The sequence below is a fragment of the Leptonotus elevatus genome, chromosome 12, assembly GCF_054856555.1.
Source record: "Leptonotus elevatus isolate MCC_2025b chromosome 12, RoL_Lele_1.0, whole genome shotgun sequence".
NCBI lineage: Eukaryota > Metazoa > Chordata > Actinopteri > Syngnathiformes > Syngnathidae > Leptonotus > Leptonotus elevatus.
The window spans coordinates 11,934,461-11,951,697 of NC_141250.1; the positions used below are offsets into that span (position 1 = coordinate 11,934,461).

At 38.4% G+C, this 17,237-nt stretch overlaps 3 protein-coding genes across 4 annotated transcripts in view; 2 read left to right on the forward strand and 1 right to left on the reverse strand.

The window, feature by feature from the left end:
* Window positions 1–6,030, forward strand: part of gpm6bb (glycoprotein M6Bb) — a 38,951-nt gene extending 32,921 nt beyond the window's left edge. Inside the window, exon 7 of the mRNA XM_086090675.1 lies at window positions 1,387–6,030. Coding sequence (XP_085946801.1) covers window positions 1,387–1,536 — 150 coding nt within the window. The 3' untranslated portion in view covers window positions 1,537–6,030. The remainder of the gene's footprint in view (window positions 1–1,386) is intronic.
* Window positions 4,007–14,378, reverse strand: ofd1 (OFD1 centriole and centriolar satellite protein). Of its 2 annotated transcripts, none has more exons than XM_086090673.1 (22): window positions 14,104–14,378; window positions 13,836–14,024; window positions 13,684–13,752; window positions 13,593–13,614; window positions 13,198–13,305; window positions 12,983–13,119; window positions 12,732–12,905; window positions 12,546–12,652; window positions 12,364–12,483; window positions 12,084–12,157; window positions 11,912–12,003; window positions 11,644–11,833; window positions 11,098–11,228; window positions 10,908–11,019; window positions 9,059–9,691; window positions 7,732–7,882; window positions 7,533–7,624; window positions 6,077–6,220; window positions 5,842–6,002; window positions 5,609–5,758; window positions 4,395–4,462; window positions 4,007–4,226 (listed from the first exon to the last, which is right to left on the reverse strand). In XM_086090673.1, the coding sequence occupies exons 1-22, from the start codon at window positions 14,194–14,196 to the stop codon at window positions 4,175–4,177; spliced, it is 3,069 nt and encodes a 1,022-aa protein (XP_085946799.1). In that variant the 5' UTR covers window positions 14,197–14,378; the 3' UTR covers window positions 4,007–4,174. The 2 variants fall into 2 exon arrangements, with proteins under 2 accessions (XP_085946799.1, XP_085946798.1); XM_086090672.1 differs by having other exon boundaries at window positions 5,609–5,767.
* A 179-nt stretch (window positions 14,379–14,557) lies between these two features.
* Window positions 14,558–15,711, forward strand: trappc2 (trafficking protein particle complex subunit 2). The gene is made up of 5 exons (XM_086091271.1): window positions 14,558–14,624; window positions 14,825–14,936; window positions 15,060–15,202; window positions 15,305–15,392; window positions 15,474–15,711. Exons 1-5 carry the CDS (start codon window positions 14,584–14,586, stop codon window positions 15,570–15,572), a joined length of 483 nt encoding a protein of 160 aa, XP_085947397.1. The 5' UTR covers window positions 14,558–14,583; the 3' UTR covers window positions 15,573–15,711.
* The last annotated feature ends 1,526 nt before the right edge of the window (window positions 15,712–17,237 follow it).

Here is a 17,237-nt window from a genome sequence, read left to right on the forward strand (position 1 = left end):
GTAAATTTAGATAAACGCACACTCTTTGCACTAACTAACCTCCAAAAGCTTGCAACCTCTTGCTTTCTTTTTCTACTCACCCACATGCCATTACGATGTAATTTCTGTAGTGTTTTAATAAATTAATATGAAGCAGCACCCTACAATAATAGGCCCTTTTGACGTCAGACCATTTCCAAACTTCACATATATTTGGTAAGGTGAGGTATAATTAAATGAATGACGAAAGGTAAAGTGAGGTTCAGTGGCGGAGATTGTTGACATTTCCATTTTTTTAGGTCATTGTGTCAACCTATGACAGTATATCGACCAAATTATTACAAATCTTAAAAGTGCTCATCAAAAGCTTTCGTTTGAGGTATCACTCAATAGTACTTCATTGCAAAAATAATTTCGATCCTATTACGTGAAATTACAAAAAAAAACAAAAAAAAAAAAAAAAAGAAGCTACTTTGCGACAAAGTTTCCCTTCCACCAGTATGTCGGATTACCATGTTCGTCATTGTAGGTCACACGAAAAAAATTATAAACAGGAAGTTGAAGAGGTAGATTTTTATTAATTCAATTTGGCTAGTTTCCATGACTAATTAAAAAAAACAAAATCAACTGTTTACCAAAGTCGGACTGCATATGACAGATGACCGACAATAATTCCTAAGGCTATTTTTTTGCTTAAGCTGTTTAATGTGGGCCAAACATGGCGTTGAGGTTTGATCATCATTTCAGGGATTCTTGGAAAGTAAAAAAAAAAAAAATGCCACCATTAGATACACACTTTAGACACCAATTTTACTAACCGACACAAAATTTGGAGTACACGTCTATTAGGTCAGGACTCTCGAAAAAGATGAACTGGAATTTAGCTAATGTCGCCATTTTCTGCACAATATAATAATAAAATACAATGAATCTCACTTTACCTTTTACATTTATGCCACACCTAATTGATAAACACAAAAAGCAAAACGCTCATAAGCAGAGCTGAACTGGCACAAAAAAGTCAGCCCTGGCATTTTGACTCAGCCCGACTCTACGCCTAACATGTAATTCTGCCACTGATGTTTCAGTTTGCTATCTATATTTGAAATGAATTGGTCCCTCCAAATGATGTCTCTTAGGGTAAAAATGTCCCAAAAGGGGCTGACCCGCCGGGCATCTGCCCCGAATGCCAGATGGCCAGTCCAGCCCTGCTCAAAAGCAAAAAGGGTCTTATCGCCTTCCTCTTTAAAAATGTGTGCGTGTATTGTTTGTGTAATGTGCAGTGGACCCCCACATACAGAGCGGGTGTCCACTGCACTGTAGTTAGGGACTCCTTTTAGTAGCTTTTGCTTTGCCTCTTCTTTCTGACCTGCTCACCGGCCACCCACCTCACTCCTTCTCTTCCAGATCCACTTCCTCATGATTCTCTCGGCAAACTGGGCCTACCTTAAGGACGCCAGTCAAATGCATGCCTACCAAGACATCAAAATGAAAGAGGAGCAGGAGCTGCAGGACATCACGTCACGCTCCAAGGAATGCCTTCATTCCTACACATAAGGGCAATCGCACACGCGCGCACACACGGCCGAAACCATTCCGGCCCGTCGGGAACTATGCTGAGCTACAATAACCACCCGTGCCGGACTAACAGACTAACACACTGCAGCTTCTGCACTAACTCGCCATGCAGTATTTTTGCTTCTTTGACACGCCCGTTTGGTTGTCTTGATCGTTATTTTGTAACCACTTTTTTTTTGCAAGGTGACGCTTGAGACGTTATCACATTATTATTGAATTGTGACAAGCTTTTGAAGTGTTGTATCCACCCCCCCCCCCCCCCCCCGAGTTTATTTAGTCTGCAAAATCCATTCATGACACGCACAGAACTGTGAATTCATTTGGACAGGTTTAAAAACTAGAAAATGTGCATGGAGGCAGTTTTTTTTTTTTTGTGTGCTTTTGTGTGCAAACGTATTAACTTGATGGCCTACATTAACTCTACCTCAAGGGTCTGCTGGAGCTGGATGAATATGGAAAATGGAAAGCATGTAGCCTACTGTAAAGCTATCGTTTGGTATGTGTTCATTGTAAAGTTCATTAAGCCACAACATTAGGTAGACCTGTAAAGTGGACTAAAAACGAGTGCATTTAATAAATCAGAATATCGTCGAACATTTATTGCAGAGGTTCAATGAAAAACTTGAAACTGATGAGTGATATATTTACATAATTCAATTTTTTTAATAATTTGAATGATTACAGATTACAATGACAACCCTAAACTCACTATCTCGAGTAATTAGAAAGGCTTTGTGAAAAGTATTTCCCTATGTTTTTAATATCTATTGGAATAAATGGCATTTTCTATGATGTTCATTTATTGAGATGCACTAAAATACAGAACACAGTTCAAATGTTATACTGTTGCTACTATTACTGTTATTGTCAATTTTGTCCACTTTGGCATAAAAAGGGCTTCAAATTCACTCTTTTAGGGAAAGTGTTGGTTTAACAAGGGTGATTAAGACCAAAAATACCCATCTTAAAAAAACAATTTTTTTCATTCTTTTTATCTTAATGTTTAAAAAATAAAAGTTGTCTTTATTTTTCTCATGTTGTTGTGCCTCCCCCAAAGCTCTCACAGTTTAAACGGACAGTGTGTAATATTTAGCTAGGTAGCTAGCTATAGCTAGTGGTGAACTAATAATTCAATCATTTTAATGTGGAAGTCAACCGTAAACATTTCTTGACAATATTATGTTATATGTGACCACCTTAGTTTAAACATGACATTCTGATTTATATTACATTTGTGGAATATGAGTTATGAAGCAAAATCCAGCCGTTTTTATCCATCTCGGGCGGCGGCCATTTTAACACTTATTGTTGACTGAAGATGACATCACAGTTGCTCAGGGCTCAGGCAACGGCCAATCACAACTCACCTGTTTTTTTTTAAGCTGAGCTGTGATTGGTTGTTAGCTGAGACCTGAGCAACATTGATGTCATCTTCAGTGGACAGCTAGTGGCAAAATGGCCGCCCCCCTGAAATGGATAAAAATGGCTGGATTTTACTGCTTAAATTATATTCCACAAATGCAATATTAACCAGAATACCATAGATTAGTGGAGCTGCATAGAACATATTATTGTCAATAATTTTGGGGGGGTTGACAACTTTATAATAATATATAATCGTATTATGTTCGGACAGAAATTTCCATACAGTTCTTGTATTGGTTCACATTAGATACCTAATATTGTGGACAATTGCATAGCTTAAGTCACACTCTGCATGCGACTGAATTACCATGACAACATGCTTGCTAAATATGGACTGCAGCCAGATCACAATTGGAGTCATCACATTTGCTGTTTTAGCTCTTGTAGCGACGCTACAGTGTTAGCAAACAATGGAACAAGTTTGGATTATCGACAGCTTGAAGGTGTGACCTGTGTACAATTGCTTTGTTTTTTTTACTTTTTTTGTCATCATTTTTCTATAATTGCATCGGAATTTGATGTGCTGTAATTACTTTTGTGTCATCTTTTTGTTATATTAGTTGCTGCGCTAACTTGTTTTTGTTGCATGATGATTGAATTGAGTTGATACACGGTGACATATTCTGACTTTGTGGTAGTAGGCAGTGTTTGCCGGTTCTTGTTTTGTTTAATACAAAGTGATTAGCTCAGTATTGTAGATGCCTTTAGGTTACTTGATCCTACTGTATGTAAATCTTATTCGTAAACATTTTCTACCAATCTTTTCTATGAATGTTGAAGGGCTCCCCCCCCCCCCCCCCCCCCCCCTTACTGAATTGTAACTCATTTTACAACGTTTAAACAACCATTGACATTTATGGAATGGGAATGAGCCAAAGTGTGGATGGCAAGTGTCTCCGTTTGAATCAACCAAAAACATGAACAAAAAAAATGCTACCTATCAATTATTCAATAAATCAGCAGGAGGACAAAAAACAACTACATCTTGTTTCGGTGAAGAAATAAAACCCACACACAACTGGCCTGATATTTTTATTTTTTAATGATTTTATTTTTTTTAAACAGTGAAAAACAATCTTGTTTAATATTTCATCTGATGTTATAACAAACTCACAAGGTAATGTGTTCATGCATTCATTTATCCATACTGTAAAAAAGCGTAAAAAGAAAAAAAGCCCAGCAAATTAGCAATTCACCAAAAATCCTCCTCAGCATCTTCATCCTTGTGCGAATATGCTACAATGCTGTGGAAACAAAGATCAGCTCATTAAGGGGGGACTTTTCTTGGGCAGGGGGCAAAAAAAAGAAAATCGAATGAAATAGGAGAAAGCAAAAAATAAATGAAATGACATTTAGGGATGGATTGTGGAGGATTATATATGTATTATTCAAATGGATAAGGAAAGCCTTACCTATTATCTTTCTCTTCAGACAAACTCTTGACCTCTGGGCTCACGTGTTCTTCTTCACCTCCAGAGCTCTGACACAAAAAGAAAAAAAAATATATATATATATATTTAAAAACAAAGAGAGTTGAGCATAAGCATTTTTATATTATGCAGTCCGACAAAACTACCTTAAAATTCAGGCTACAGTATGACACATTTTCCACAACTTTAACGTAAGTCTGCTATCTTTATGCTAACATACAATGAAATATATTATAGACATGCTAACAGAAATTGGGATTGATAAGGCGGTCTCTTGAAACCATCAAACAAACTGTTGCTTTATCAACACGGCAAATCCAATATCTCTGCTCTGTGGAAACAATAAGAAGTGCTGACATTTAGGTGAATGACGTCATCAATCAACTCTACCTGTATCACACTACTGCTAGCGTCAGGCTAAGGTGTGTGTTTTCAATGTTGCGCAATTAAAAAAGAAAAGAAGAGAGCCATGTAAAAAACAAAACACACTTGTAACGACCTATTAGATTGAGCTTCAAGGCCAAAATTATTTGCCATCATTATGATTCAGCGATAGTGATGAAAGTCACACGATTCTTTGAGAGATCACCAGATTTGATGTAGTGTTTTATTTTTATTTTTACTTTATGTAAAAGATGGCCAAACACTACGTCAAGTAACCAAACATAAAAAAAAACATGTGAGCCGTGACGTTCGCAAGCTGAGCCCATGGGCACGTCAATTTCCGTCAACAGCATGTGGACACCCAGAGATGAAAAAAAAAAAAAAAAAGTGGCATTTTCCTCTTAATTCACATTAAAAACATTGATATTTGAAAATGAATGGTGCATTGACATATGTAGACAGTCAATATAAGAATATTCACAGGCATACATTTCTTATCTTCAAAAAAATGACTAATATTATTACTGCAGTTTACTTAGTTATGAAACTCTTCTTCATGTATTATGATTGTCTGTATTATACTACCCCCTGGTGGCAAAGGCACATATGTCAATGAAATCATGTTGACATTCTTTTTAATTATGTATGTTTTTATAAAGTGCAATACTGTAGAGTGCCATTTTCCTAAACATTACACCATTTTTTGTTTTTGAGGGGCTTGAAATGATTAATGGCATTTCCATTTATTTCGAGGGGGAAAAAAATGTCTGCTCTACTGCTACTTTTAAGGGGAAAAAAAAAAAGTGATTTACCTTGTCTTGTTTCTTCTCCCTGGCCTCCAAAACCATCTTCATGTATTTCTCCAAGGGGTTTTCATTCGGGACGTCTGCTTCCTGCCTCTTGTCTTCATCTCCTCCCTCACTTTTCTCCTCCTCCCCCTGATGTTGTTGTTGTTGTTGTTCCTGCAAGAGCTAGGCAGGCACACGTGCAGTCAAGGAATGACACAAGTTACAAACAAAAAATACAGGACTACTAAGTGAGTTACAGTTTCTTTCTCCAGTCTTTCCGCTTCCTGTTGTTCTCTCTCTCTGGCCTCCTCTTGCTCCCGTCGCCTCACTTCTTGCCTTTCTTTTCTCTCTCTTTCCCATCGTTGCTCTTCATCCTCTTTATCTTCAACCTCCGAGGCTGTTGAGATTTGGGAGGATTCTGAAAAAAATAAAAAATAAAACTATGATATCGTATGCACCTCACGGTACCTGTCAGCTGTTCTTGTCACTCACCCACTCGGCCCTGTGAGTCAGTCGCGGCTTCCGGGAGGTCCCGCGGGGACTGTGGGCGGGGGACAGAGGGGCCACCGGTGGCCTCGGACGAGGAGAGTGGGACGGCGGCAGTGTCCAAGAGAAGCTCTGGAATGTGGCCGGGTTCTAGAGAGAAATACGCACAAAGGGATCTTTTATTCTTTGCCCACCGCCCTCCTGAACTGGGCCAGAGAAGCCGCGCAGAATACATAATCAGAGGCCCTTCATCTTGGCCACTGTGTGAGGCTCGGGTCACACACACACACACAAACTCATGAAAACGGCCTGTACGTGATCCAAAACCTCATTACAAGGCATTTTACAATTTTGAGGAAAGCCACAAATGAAACTCTACACTAAAAATCCATATGTATTCTAGTCACTAGACTAGAGCATGGAGGAAAAATACATTTTCTTTATTTTTGGGATATTAAACAAACCATGTTTTAAATGTTATTTTAAACCAACATTCTCTTCATATTTTGGATTTGAATTTTATTATTTATTTATTTATCTGATAAACAAAACAAATGTTTATTTTCTCATTTTTTTACCTTTTCACCTAAAATTACGGAAGCGCGGAACTGCCAATTAAGTAAACATTTTTGACTTGCATTATGTTCTAATTTAGTTTAGAATACGTTCGAACGTATTTGCAAATACATATAAACATACTAGTAAATATGTTCCAACATACCTGTAGGCTAAATGCTAAAAATTTAGCACGTCAATACCCTGTGGCATTATGGGAAAATTGCTATTTAGAAGTATATTTGAACATATTTGCAAGTATGTTTCAACTTATTTAATTACATTCAAACACACTTGTATTTGCCAGTCAAAAAATGTTCTTCCACATTGGCAGTTCCACCGTATATAAGAAAAGAAAAAGGTGTACATCTCCAAATTTTCTGAGATTGTATTTTATCTGAAAAATAACAAAAAATACTTCTCTTCATTTTTTGCATAACCCAATTATAAAATTACAATTTGAGGATTAAAAAACTAAAAACGATGGAAACATCCACTTTATAAGAATATACTTTTTAGACTAAAAAAGGTATTACGTTTCAGAAACCTAAATTATGAAATCAATTTGTTATTATTCTGAATTTTGTCAAAACTTTACGTCTTGAGATCTTTTTGTTGCTAACTACATTTTGCAAGTAATTATGATGACAAGCCGGTCAGTATCATGATAAAAATGAAATTATTCTCTTAAAGTGTACAAATAATTATTTGGGGAACATTTTTCCTGCATAACACAAACAGTCATGTTCAATCATCGTCTATTGTCACATAAAGGTTATTAGTGACAATAGTGTTACTGGATACATTTTAGAGACTGTGTCATGTCAACTCCCACACTTTTATGCTGTGTGTGGAAAACGTCAACAAAATTAACAGAGTGGTAAAAAGAAGCACTACTTGAGGCTACCTGGTGAAACGCCAGCGAGATCCTCAACATTTATCTTCTCAGGCCGCGGGGAGGAATGCGAGCTGGAGGAGACGCGTTGTCGAGTTGGAACACTGAAAGGAAAATAATTCACACACAAATTCACATACGCACACATGCATGCATGCAGGTCAATGCAAAACAAAACAAACAAAACAGAACAAGCAGCGCCAGTCGGTACCTGCGCCGATCTCGCACGGTGCTCTGGAGCTGAGGGCTGCGAGGGGGGCTCAGTTCGGGGGAGAATTCACCTGAGCTGGACCCCTCGTCGCCGGGGGCCGAAGGCAGGCGGCTGTCCTGTGAGTCCCGGAACAACGACGACGAAGTGACTTCTGGCAAGAGCGAAGAATTTAAAGCATTAAAATGCTTAAATGGGTAAGATGTACAGTTGCTGGACACAGTATTAGGTTTCTGAACATTTTGGCCGTTTTCGTTTAGTTTTATATCATAAACATTTCAGCTGGTGGTGTGAAACTGAAATAAGGAATTTGTGTTTATCGTCAACTTTTTTATTATTATTTTCTGATAATTTCTGGAATCATAAAGAACATTATATTGAACTATAAATATACAACAGTAGCTATAAGCATTAGAACGATTACGAATAGTTTTGAATGTGGAAATTTATGGCAAAATGCAGAGGTGGCAAATCCAGGTCCAGAATGTAAAAACTCTGCCACATTTTGGCTTTAGCCCCTGATGCTAGCTAGCAGGTAATCGAGCACCATAGGAGCTAGCTTTGGCGCTAGCTAGCGAGCTAGCACCTGGGGCTAAAGCCAAACTGTGGCAGGCTTTTTACTTTCTGGACATGGATTTGCCACCTCTGTCAAAATGTAAAAAGTATTTAAATCATATTAAAATATCTCATCTGTTGGCCTTGTGTCATTTCCAGTTAAACTCATTCATTCTTTAACTAAAATCGCTATTAACGAAATTAGGCAGTCAGATAATACTGAAATTCCTGCATTTAAAGGGATCATCAAGTCAGAAATGTTCTTTAATATGTTCTATTCTCCCCCGCTCGATTAAACAAGGAGTTCATATTAATATTGTGTTTGTAGAATAAGAATGAAGCAGAAAAATCCCGTCATTTTTATGCGACTCTAGGGGTGGCCATTTTGCCACTTGCTGTCGACTGAACATGACCTCACAGTGCCTAAGGGCTCAGGTAATAAACGTCACGGCTCACCTGCTTTCTGGGTTTGGTCATGAGTTTGTAAGCTGAGCCCTTGGGCACTGTGATGTCATTTAGTCGACAGCAAGTGGCAGTACAGTACAAAATGCCCCCCCCCCCTCCCCCGAGATGGATAAAAATGGGTGGATTTCGCTGCTTAATTCATATTCAATAAACACAATATTAATCAGAATATCGTGTTTAGACTACTGGGGGAACATAAAAGATATTATAGTAAAGAACATTTTGACAAGCACATTTTGTATTGTGTTAAATGTGACTAAATTGACTGGTTGAAGCTAATAAAGTGTTCCGTAAAGCGAGCTTTTAATACCTTCTGCCACATCAGGATGAAGCTTCCTCCTGGTGGGGAAGGACAGATGTGTGAATGAGTGTTGCTCCTTAAGGAGGTCATCATGTCTTGTAGACTGAAGGTCTGCCGACGAAAGGCTGCTAATGCCATATGACTTGTGAAGCTGATCTTGATAGAAGGTCACTCTGTGTTGAGCAGCTGGGAAGGAGTTTCCGGCGTCATAGGCGACTGGGGAGGGGGTTCGAGCTTTTTTAGGAGAAAGCGGCCTAACAAAGGTCTTTGACAGGTGGGAGATGTAAGGGTGGGAGAGGTCAGAACTCAGCAGAGGAGAGTCGGCCCGACTTGAAGGCGTTGCGGGACGCCTCCGGGAGACGTTGGAGCGTGCTGCCCTCTGCTGGTACTTCATGCATTTTTCCTCCAAGCTTTCAGACTCCCTCTCCAGCTCTCGCATGCGAGCATTACATTTGGCCAGAATGTCTACGTCGGAGTTGAAGTCGTGGCCTATGTCGCCGACGTGCTCGTAGGTCGAGTGGGGCCTCAGCGCCGCTTGGTCCACGTAGATGTCGGGGGGGACCAGCTTGTCGCCGCTGAAGTTCAACACGGAGCGGTCGACCAGGGACGGCTTGGGGTTGAGCAGCACTTCGCTTTCAAGAGCTGTGGAAGAAGAAGGATTTTTTGGGGCGGCCGTTAAATTAGCCAATTTGCTGGCTTTATTATCAGAGTGAATAGATTCATACATACCAATAAAGTGTAAATTATTTTAAAAAGGGATGTCAACTCCCCAACAAATTCTTGACAATAATATGTTCTATGCAGCCCACTAGTCTAAATACGGTATTCTGGTTAATATTGCGTTAGTGGAGTATGAGTTAAGTAGCAAAATCCAGCAGTTTTGATCAATATCAAAAGGCGGCCATTTTGCCACTTGCTGTTGAGTAAAAATGACATCACAATTGCTCAGGTCTCAGGTAACAACCAATCACAGCTTAGCTTCAGAAAACATGTGAGCTGTGATTGGTTAGCCCTTAGCAACGTTATGTCATCTTCAGTCGACAGCAGGTGGCAAAATGGCCGCCCCACGAAATGGATAAAAACAGCTGGATTTTGCTGCTTAATTCATATTCCACTAACACAATATTAACCAGAATACCGTATTTAGACTACTGGGGCTGCATTGAACATATTATTGTCAAGAAATGTTTAAAGTTGACTTCCCTTTTAAATCCAGGTTAAAACGATGCTCTTTTTCCATATCTATGATTAAAGTCTTTCAACATACATGTATTTTAACAATCATGTTTTCAAAAATATTTTTCTTACACTGTACGCTTTTTCTTTTCTTTTCTTTTTTACAAATTTTAGTATGCAATTTTTTTTTCTTTACGTTGCTTTTAAGTGTCTAACTCTGTAACTGCTTTTAAATGTTATACTTTTAGTCACAGTATGTGAAGCATATTGAGTTACATTTTGTATATATATATATATATATATATATATATTACAACTTACTGCCAAGTAAAGATCTAAACAATGTGAAAAAAATTCTTATTAGCACCCTACATAATACCACCCCCTCCATTTTGGATTTTTGTGTGTGTGTGAATTTTTTTTATATTATTCATGGAATTTCACAGTAGTTTCCGTGTCTTTGCAGAATAACATGTTACAGAAAAATGAGAAGTTGTTGTCTTATAAGGAACTACTGCTGAACTGTTGGCCTCAGCCTAGAGTGGTGATAAGCAGTGTAGTAGGTACACCCAAAAATAAAACAAAAACAGACTATCCTTTTCAAAACATTGTTTTCATACATTGAATCCCATTTTGCTTTGTAAATTTAAGAGCCAAAGTAAGCTTCCTTTGTGCAAGATACCTTGTTGGGTTTGGCGAAGCTGCATTTTGAGGTCCTCAACATGAGCGGTCGTCCACTGCAGCTTCTCCTCGCACTCCATCAGCTGCACGTTCAGCTGACCGCCTCGCTCCACCTACCACAATTCAGCACGGGTAACTCCATGGTTAATATTGAACCCGACAGACAAGTTTCAGGCTCGAAGGTGAGTTACCTCTAACTGGAGCTGTTTCTGCAACACGTGCTTCTGATTGGCAAACTCCTCCTCATCCAGTTTGCAAGCGCTCTGAAGCCTACGGAGCTCCGCCTGCAATGCCAGCTGCTCGTCGGAGGGCTTGCCCAAGTCTGCGAGAAGGGAGAACATCCAGTGAAGACAAGGGCCGATATTAGATTCTAACCGTAAGATAACCGTGAGCAAAAATATTGTGGTGTCACAGTATTAAAATTACAGCTTTAAAATAAACTTAAAAAAAAAAAGGGTAAATAAAAATAACATTCCCCACCCCCATTGAACACAATGCATTTTATTTTTTAAACAAAACATAGAATATCTAGTACAGACGAAACACAAATCATGTTAAGTTTAAATAAATAAATACATGTGAACATTCTTTGTCCGTTTGCATTTTTCTTTGTAAGCCACAGTGACTCATCAATCATTGGTGATCTATTTTTAGAACAGACCCTTGGGCTGTCTTTGGAGTTTTTTTGTTTTGTTTGTTCTTTGGCTTGGCTGCTAGGTGGGGCACCCTCTACATACCCGCATGAAGACGCCGGTTCTCCTCCTGGTCCTCCTCCAGCTGTTTCTTCAGAAGCTTCACTTGTCCCTGTAGGTGTGTGTTGTCTTCTTTCAAACTGGAGAAGTCGTTCATACTTTCCAGTCTTTCTCTCAGCAGTTCATTCTGCTGACGGAGTAGACAAGTTTGCTGCTGTGTTGCATCGAGCTCCCCCTTGAAGAAGTGAACATCATTGAGATGATTTTAAATGGGCACCATGCAACTCCGTAAGTAACATTGTATTTCCGTTACCTGCAGCCGCTTCATCTCTGAACAGGCTTTATTGTTCTCCTCCAATTTGGCTTTAATTTCAGCGGAATCTTTTTGAATGCGAATGCTTTCCTCTAATAAAGGATAGGAACGTTAACATGAACTTAATGCTGGAGAGGACATTGAGAAACTTTGGATTCATTCAACAATTCACCTTTGTTTTGCTTCTCACTCGCCGTTAGTTGATCTGTTCTCTTGTTGTAATCCTCCTTTAGCTCCAACTGATAACTAAGGTCACATGCACATTGCACAGTACACTGTAGTTATGACCTGGGCCATTTCGAACATGCAATGTACGATTGTCTTAAAATGCAACAAAAAACGGTTTCCAATGTCTGAACAAAGCAAAAATTCCCAAATTTCATAGCCACAAAAATCATTATACATTTTAATAATTTTTTTTTAGAAAAAGAATGACCAAAAAGGCAACTTACCTGGAAAGTTCATTTTTCAGCCTTTGTTCATACATTTCTTCCATGGTCTTCACTGCTAGTTCTCGCCTCCTCAGCAGCTCTTCGCCGGCCTTAACTTTCTCTTTGTGTATTTGACACGTCCTAGAATTTTGTCAATATTGTTTACATGTGTGTTTTTACTGTAATGGATAAATAAAACATACTCTTCAAAAGACTCCATTCGCAACTTGAGCTCATTTTCTCTGTTACGCAGTGTGTCGATTTCCTTTAGCACCATTTGCCTCTGCATGTACACGTTTTTTTCCTCGATCTGAAAGGACAAAAAGTTTCCACGATGGCATCAGTGCAACTAAATTACACATAAAAAATAGCTTTCCTTGCATCTTTACCTCTTGTTGTTTTTGAAGTCGTTCAATGGCGTGTTTCTCCCTGGTGCTCAACACCTTCGTTTTCATCTCATAGGTTCTCTCCAGTTCTTGTTTGAGCTTGTCAAACTCCTTCTGGAACTGCACTTTCTCCTCCATCTTAACTTTGGCGAGTTCAACCTCTTTAAAATGCTGCATCTTATGGGAATAACGACAACACTGAGGTCACATTGGTGGCTAAGAGATTTTAGGATGGAGATTTTTTAACCCAATACCTTTGTGCTCATTTCAATCTGCATCTGGGATTCTATTTCTCTCTTATAGGAAGCCAGTTTAGACTGAAATGAAAACCACTTTTCCCCGCTGCAGTTCACATTCTCATATTCTTTGTCAATCATTTTCATCTTCTCAACTGGGAATGTAAATAAAGAAAGGGCACATTAAAAAAATAATGCATGTGCATTGAAAAAATAAGAATAATAAATCATACCGAGAGACTGTTCATAACTTGCTGAACTTGTTGTCTGCGTGTCGGCATCGCGGTGAAGACCAGCTCTGTGATGGTCAGTAATGTGTGACACAAGGTTGATTAAAAAGGCTGTTTGGAAAATAGGAAACATATTACAAATATGACTTACTTGTACAGAAGGAAAATAATATGGTCATTCCTCAAATACTGGCACTTTATCTAATAGGCAGTGCCTCAATTAATCACCTGCTGTATTACAACTACAATTGACACCTCTCATAAATAATGAGGTTTTTATTCTAAATACTAATACCATGTGTTACAGTAGACGTCTTAACCACAACATTCAGCCCTTGCTGAGCATAGATGACATCTATAAAGAGAAGAAAGTACATTACATACTTAAAGTACTCTACCTTTATTGTCATTGCTTGGGGACTGTAAGAGAAGAAAACACATTCAAACTTAACATATAAACAAAACGTTTCATATTTTATTGTTCCTTACCAGTGATTTGTAAAGTAGTGACTCAGAGCTGATTTTAAGAAACTCAAGGAGATCTCCTTTCTTGAACAACTGTCACAATCCAACAAAAATATTATCATACAAAAAATAATGTGATTTTCAATTGTCAAGGCTTATGATAAATTCAGTGCTACCTTCTCTTTGGACAGGCCACTCTCTGGGCAGAATACAGATAAGGAGTATTCATAGCCTGAACTGTGAAGATAGTCCGCAACTATGTTGTTGCAGGCTGACACAAAAAGTGAATCTGATCTCAGAGATGGTTCTGCTCCGCTTAACGGTGCAGGTTTTAACTCATGGATAAGTTGGTTTCGCAGCTGAGTCTACACACACAAAGGGAATAAGTAAGTAATTGAACATAAAATCAATCATTGACTACAAACTAAAACACTGATGACTTACCTTAAGTGTATCCAGCACTCCCCTATCTCTCAGCGTTTTATAAAGCCTCTTCCTCAGCTCGTCTGGGGATAAAGCATCTTCCTTGGCTGACATTTTTTGTGTAATCTACACGACGACTTCCGGTAACTCCTAGCGCATTCTTATCCGATGTCAGCGGTTGTCAATATTTCTGTGCGATGTTACGACATTATGATAAATAATTTCAGGTTTGTTCTTGTTGTTTTGGGTTGTTTAGGTTGCGCTTGGAGACTGAAGCGCGTCTTCATGACGCAGGAGGCGTGCCCTGAGATTTAAATCCGTCAACGGACATCCGGCATCGTCCAAAAGTTATAACGCAAAAAATATATTTAAAAAATTTATGTAAACTTATTTATGGAATAAACTAAGCATTTTCCCATTTTATTAGTATCATACTTATAATTATAACAACCGTGGAAAAAAAGATTTAAAAAAAAATCCACTGTAAATGTCGTCATCTACATGCGACTACTGTCGCTGTTTACCGGAAGTAACAACAGCAGGTAAACAAACGTCCCGTACCTATAATCCAGTCCGCGACTTTTGTAATTTTATGATATAATCGTTATATTTCACTCTTGCTTTGTTGGTGATGACTCTTTTTTTTTATCCGTTAATTCATTAACCTGAAATGCTATATCCCTTTCGTTAATGTGCTTGAACGGACTAACTGTTGTTTTCGCTTGGTGTAATTCTACTGCAGGGACAAGCAAAGGAAAACAATGTCTGGCAGTTTTTACTTTGTCATGGTTGGTCATCATGACAACCCGGTGTTTGAGATGGAGTTCTTACCATCTGGGAAGCCTGAATGCAAGGTAAGATGTACCTAATAATTTCAGTAATTCGCCAATCGCCAGTTTAACCCGTAAATAAAGATGCTTGTAATTTTAGTGGGTGATACTGATACGGTTTGTTTGTTTGTTTGTTTTAAAACACAGGATGACCACCGTCATTTGAACCAGTTTATTGCACACGCAGCCTTGGATTTGGTGGATGAAAACATGTGGCTGTCTAACAACATGTACTTAAAAACTGTGGACAAATTCAATGAGTGGTTTGTGTCCGCATTTGTTACCGCAGGACATATCCTTTAATATGGTGTTTTTATTGTTTCCCCTTTCCCACTGCAGGCAGATTGTTCACAGACATCAATTGTGGTCTTATTTCTTTAATTTCTTGCCATACATATAAGATTCATCATGCTTCATGACGTGCGACAAGAAGACGGAATCAAGAACTTTTTTAATGATGTGTATGATTTATACATTAAGGTTAGTCACCTATCATCTAATGGTCCTCAACAGAGAGTTTGTTTGTGAGTGCATGTCATGTTTTCTTTCCCTGTTTTTCAGTTTGCAATGAATCCATTCTATGAGACCAACGCACCAATCCGCTCCACGGCTTTTGAGAGGAAAGTGCAGTTTCTCGGAAAAAAACATCTACTTAATTAATTGTGTCGCATGCAAAGTGGTTTCAGCGTGTTTATTAATGCAATTTTGCTGTCTAGAATGTGTGTTCTTTTTTTAAGTGTCTTGTGATCAATAGTTATGTATTTCTAGTGCTGGACGATTAAACACAATTTAATAGTGATTTCGATTTTGGCTTCTCTCGATCATTAAAACATAAGGATCGAAGAAAAAACAATTAATGTGCAGAACGCAGAGTCACGTTTACAAGTTCCCTACGTTATGAAAGTACCCTGAACGCACAATGTAGCTTGTAGCAAGTCCTTTAAGCTGTTAATGACACTCCAGTTGGATTTAACTATTAAACTAAACACACAATAAGGAGAATTACATACAGTGTGTATTTAAATACAAAACATGCTTCGTTTTAAAAAATTACCAGCCTAGCGCTAATGCAAAAGAGCATGGCAAATCCCTTTGGAATGCTAACAGTAAATTAGCATCAACTTCGGGAGTAATAGTCCTTCAAATAATAACGAATATTCATACACAAATTCTGTGGAAACACATACCTACATGTAAGATAACACTACTCAAACGCACAAATTCTTCACAATTTGTTAAAAATTAGTTATTTATGGAATTCAATCACAACTTTCTTCTGTTCTCATTGTACACGTGTACACCATTGATGCACGGCACCACACTGCCCCCAAGAGGCCAAAAAGCACAGGAACATCCAGTATTTGTTTTGCAATTACTGTACAGTACAGTATTTCTATTTGAACCTTTTTGGGGTTTTTTTTGTTTAAGGAATCACAGATTAACCCCCCCCCCCTCAAAAGATACAAATATATCCAATGACTTTTTTTGGGTCATACCAACACACATTTCCTCATGACGTAGCACAAAATGCAACCCGTGAGATCCCAGGATAGCCCACTAAGTCCCCAGACTTGTGAAAGATCAAATAAATATGATAAAGAGGGTAATGTAATGCTTAAGTTTGAAAATGAAGAATGAAAATGCATATTGGAATAACTTGATCGTGACTTTTTCCTTCTACTCTCTAATGTGGCTACAATTTAACAGTATTAGACCGCGTGGAACCACACTGCCCCTAAGTGGCAAAATCGGGTACAACATGAACAGCGTTCCAAATAAAGATTCTGAGAATTAATTTTTTTGGCACACCTCTACAGTTCATCCTGCCGAATATTAGAAGCAGATGACGGAAAAGGCGGGAGACATGTGTGACATGTAACAAATTTCTTCCATTATGTTTTGTGGAAAATAATTTCCTGTCCATCAGGTAGGACTAGGAATCTAAAACCAGTTCTTTTGAGAAGCAGTTACCAGTTATTTGAGTCCGGATTGTTTGTTTGCTGGCCCAACAATTCTGCCTCACTAAGTTATTACTCTTACATCTCAAAGGAGTGACGATGTCACATGCAAGAAGTGGTTCTGAATTTTTTCAACATGTCAAGGCAGAAGTAGTTTATGGTTGACTGTTTTTCCACGCAAAATAATAATACCACGGCTACTTGCAAAGTGGGCAGACTCCTTCCAATATGCAACAGAAACATCTTATGTATAAAGTAGTGTATACCATATCATGATAAGTGACATCAATTATATGATTTCATTTCCGTCACCCACTGTAAATCGAGAATAAGCTCAATAAGCAGATACTGATAACGGAATTGGAAT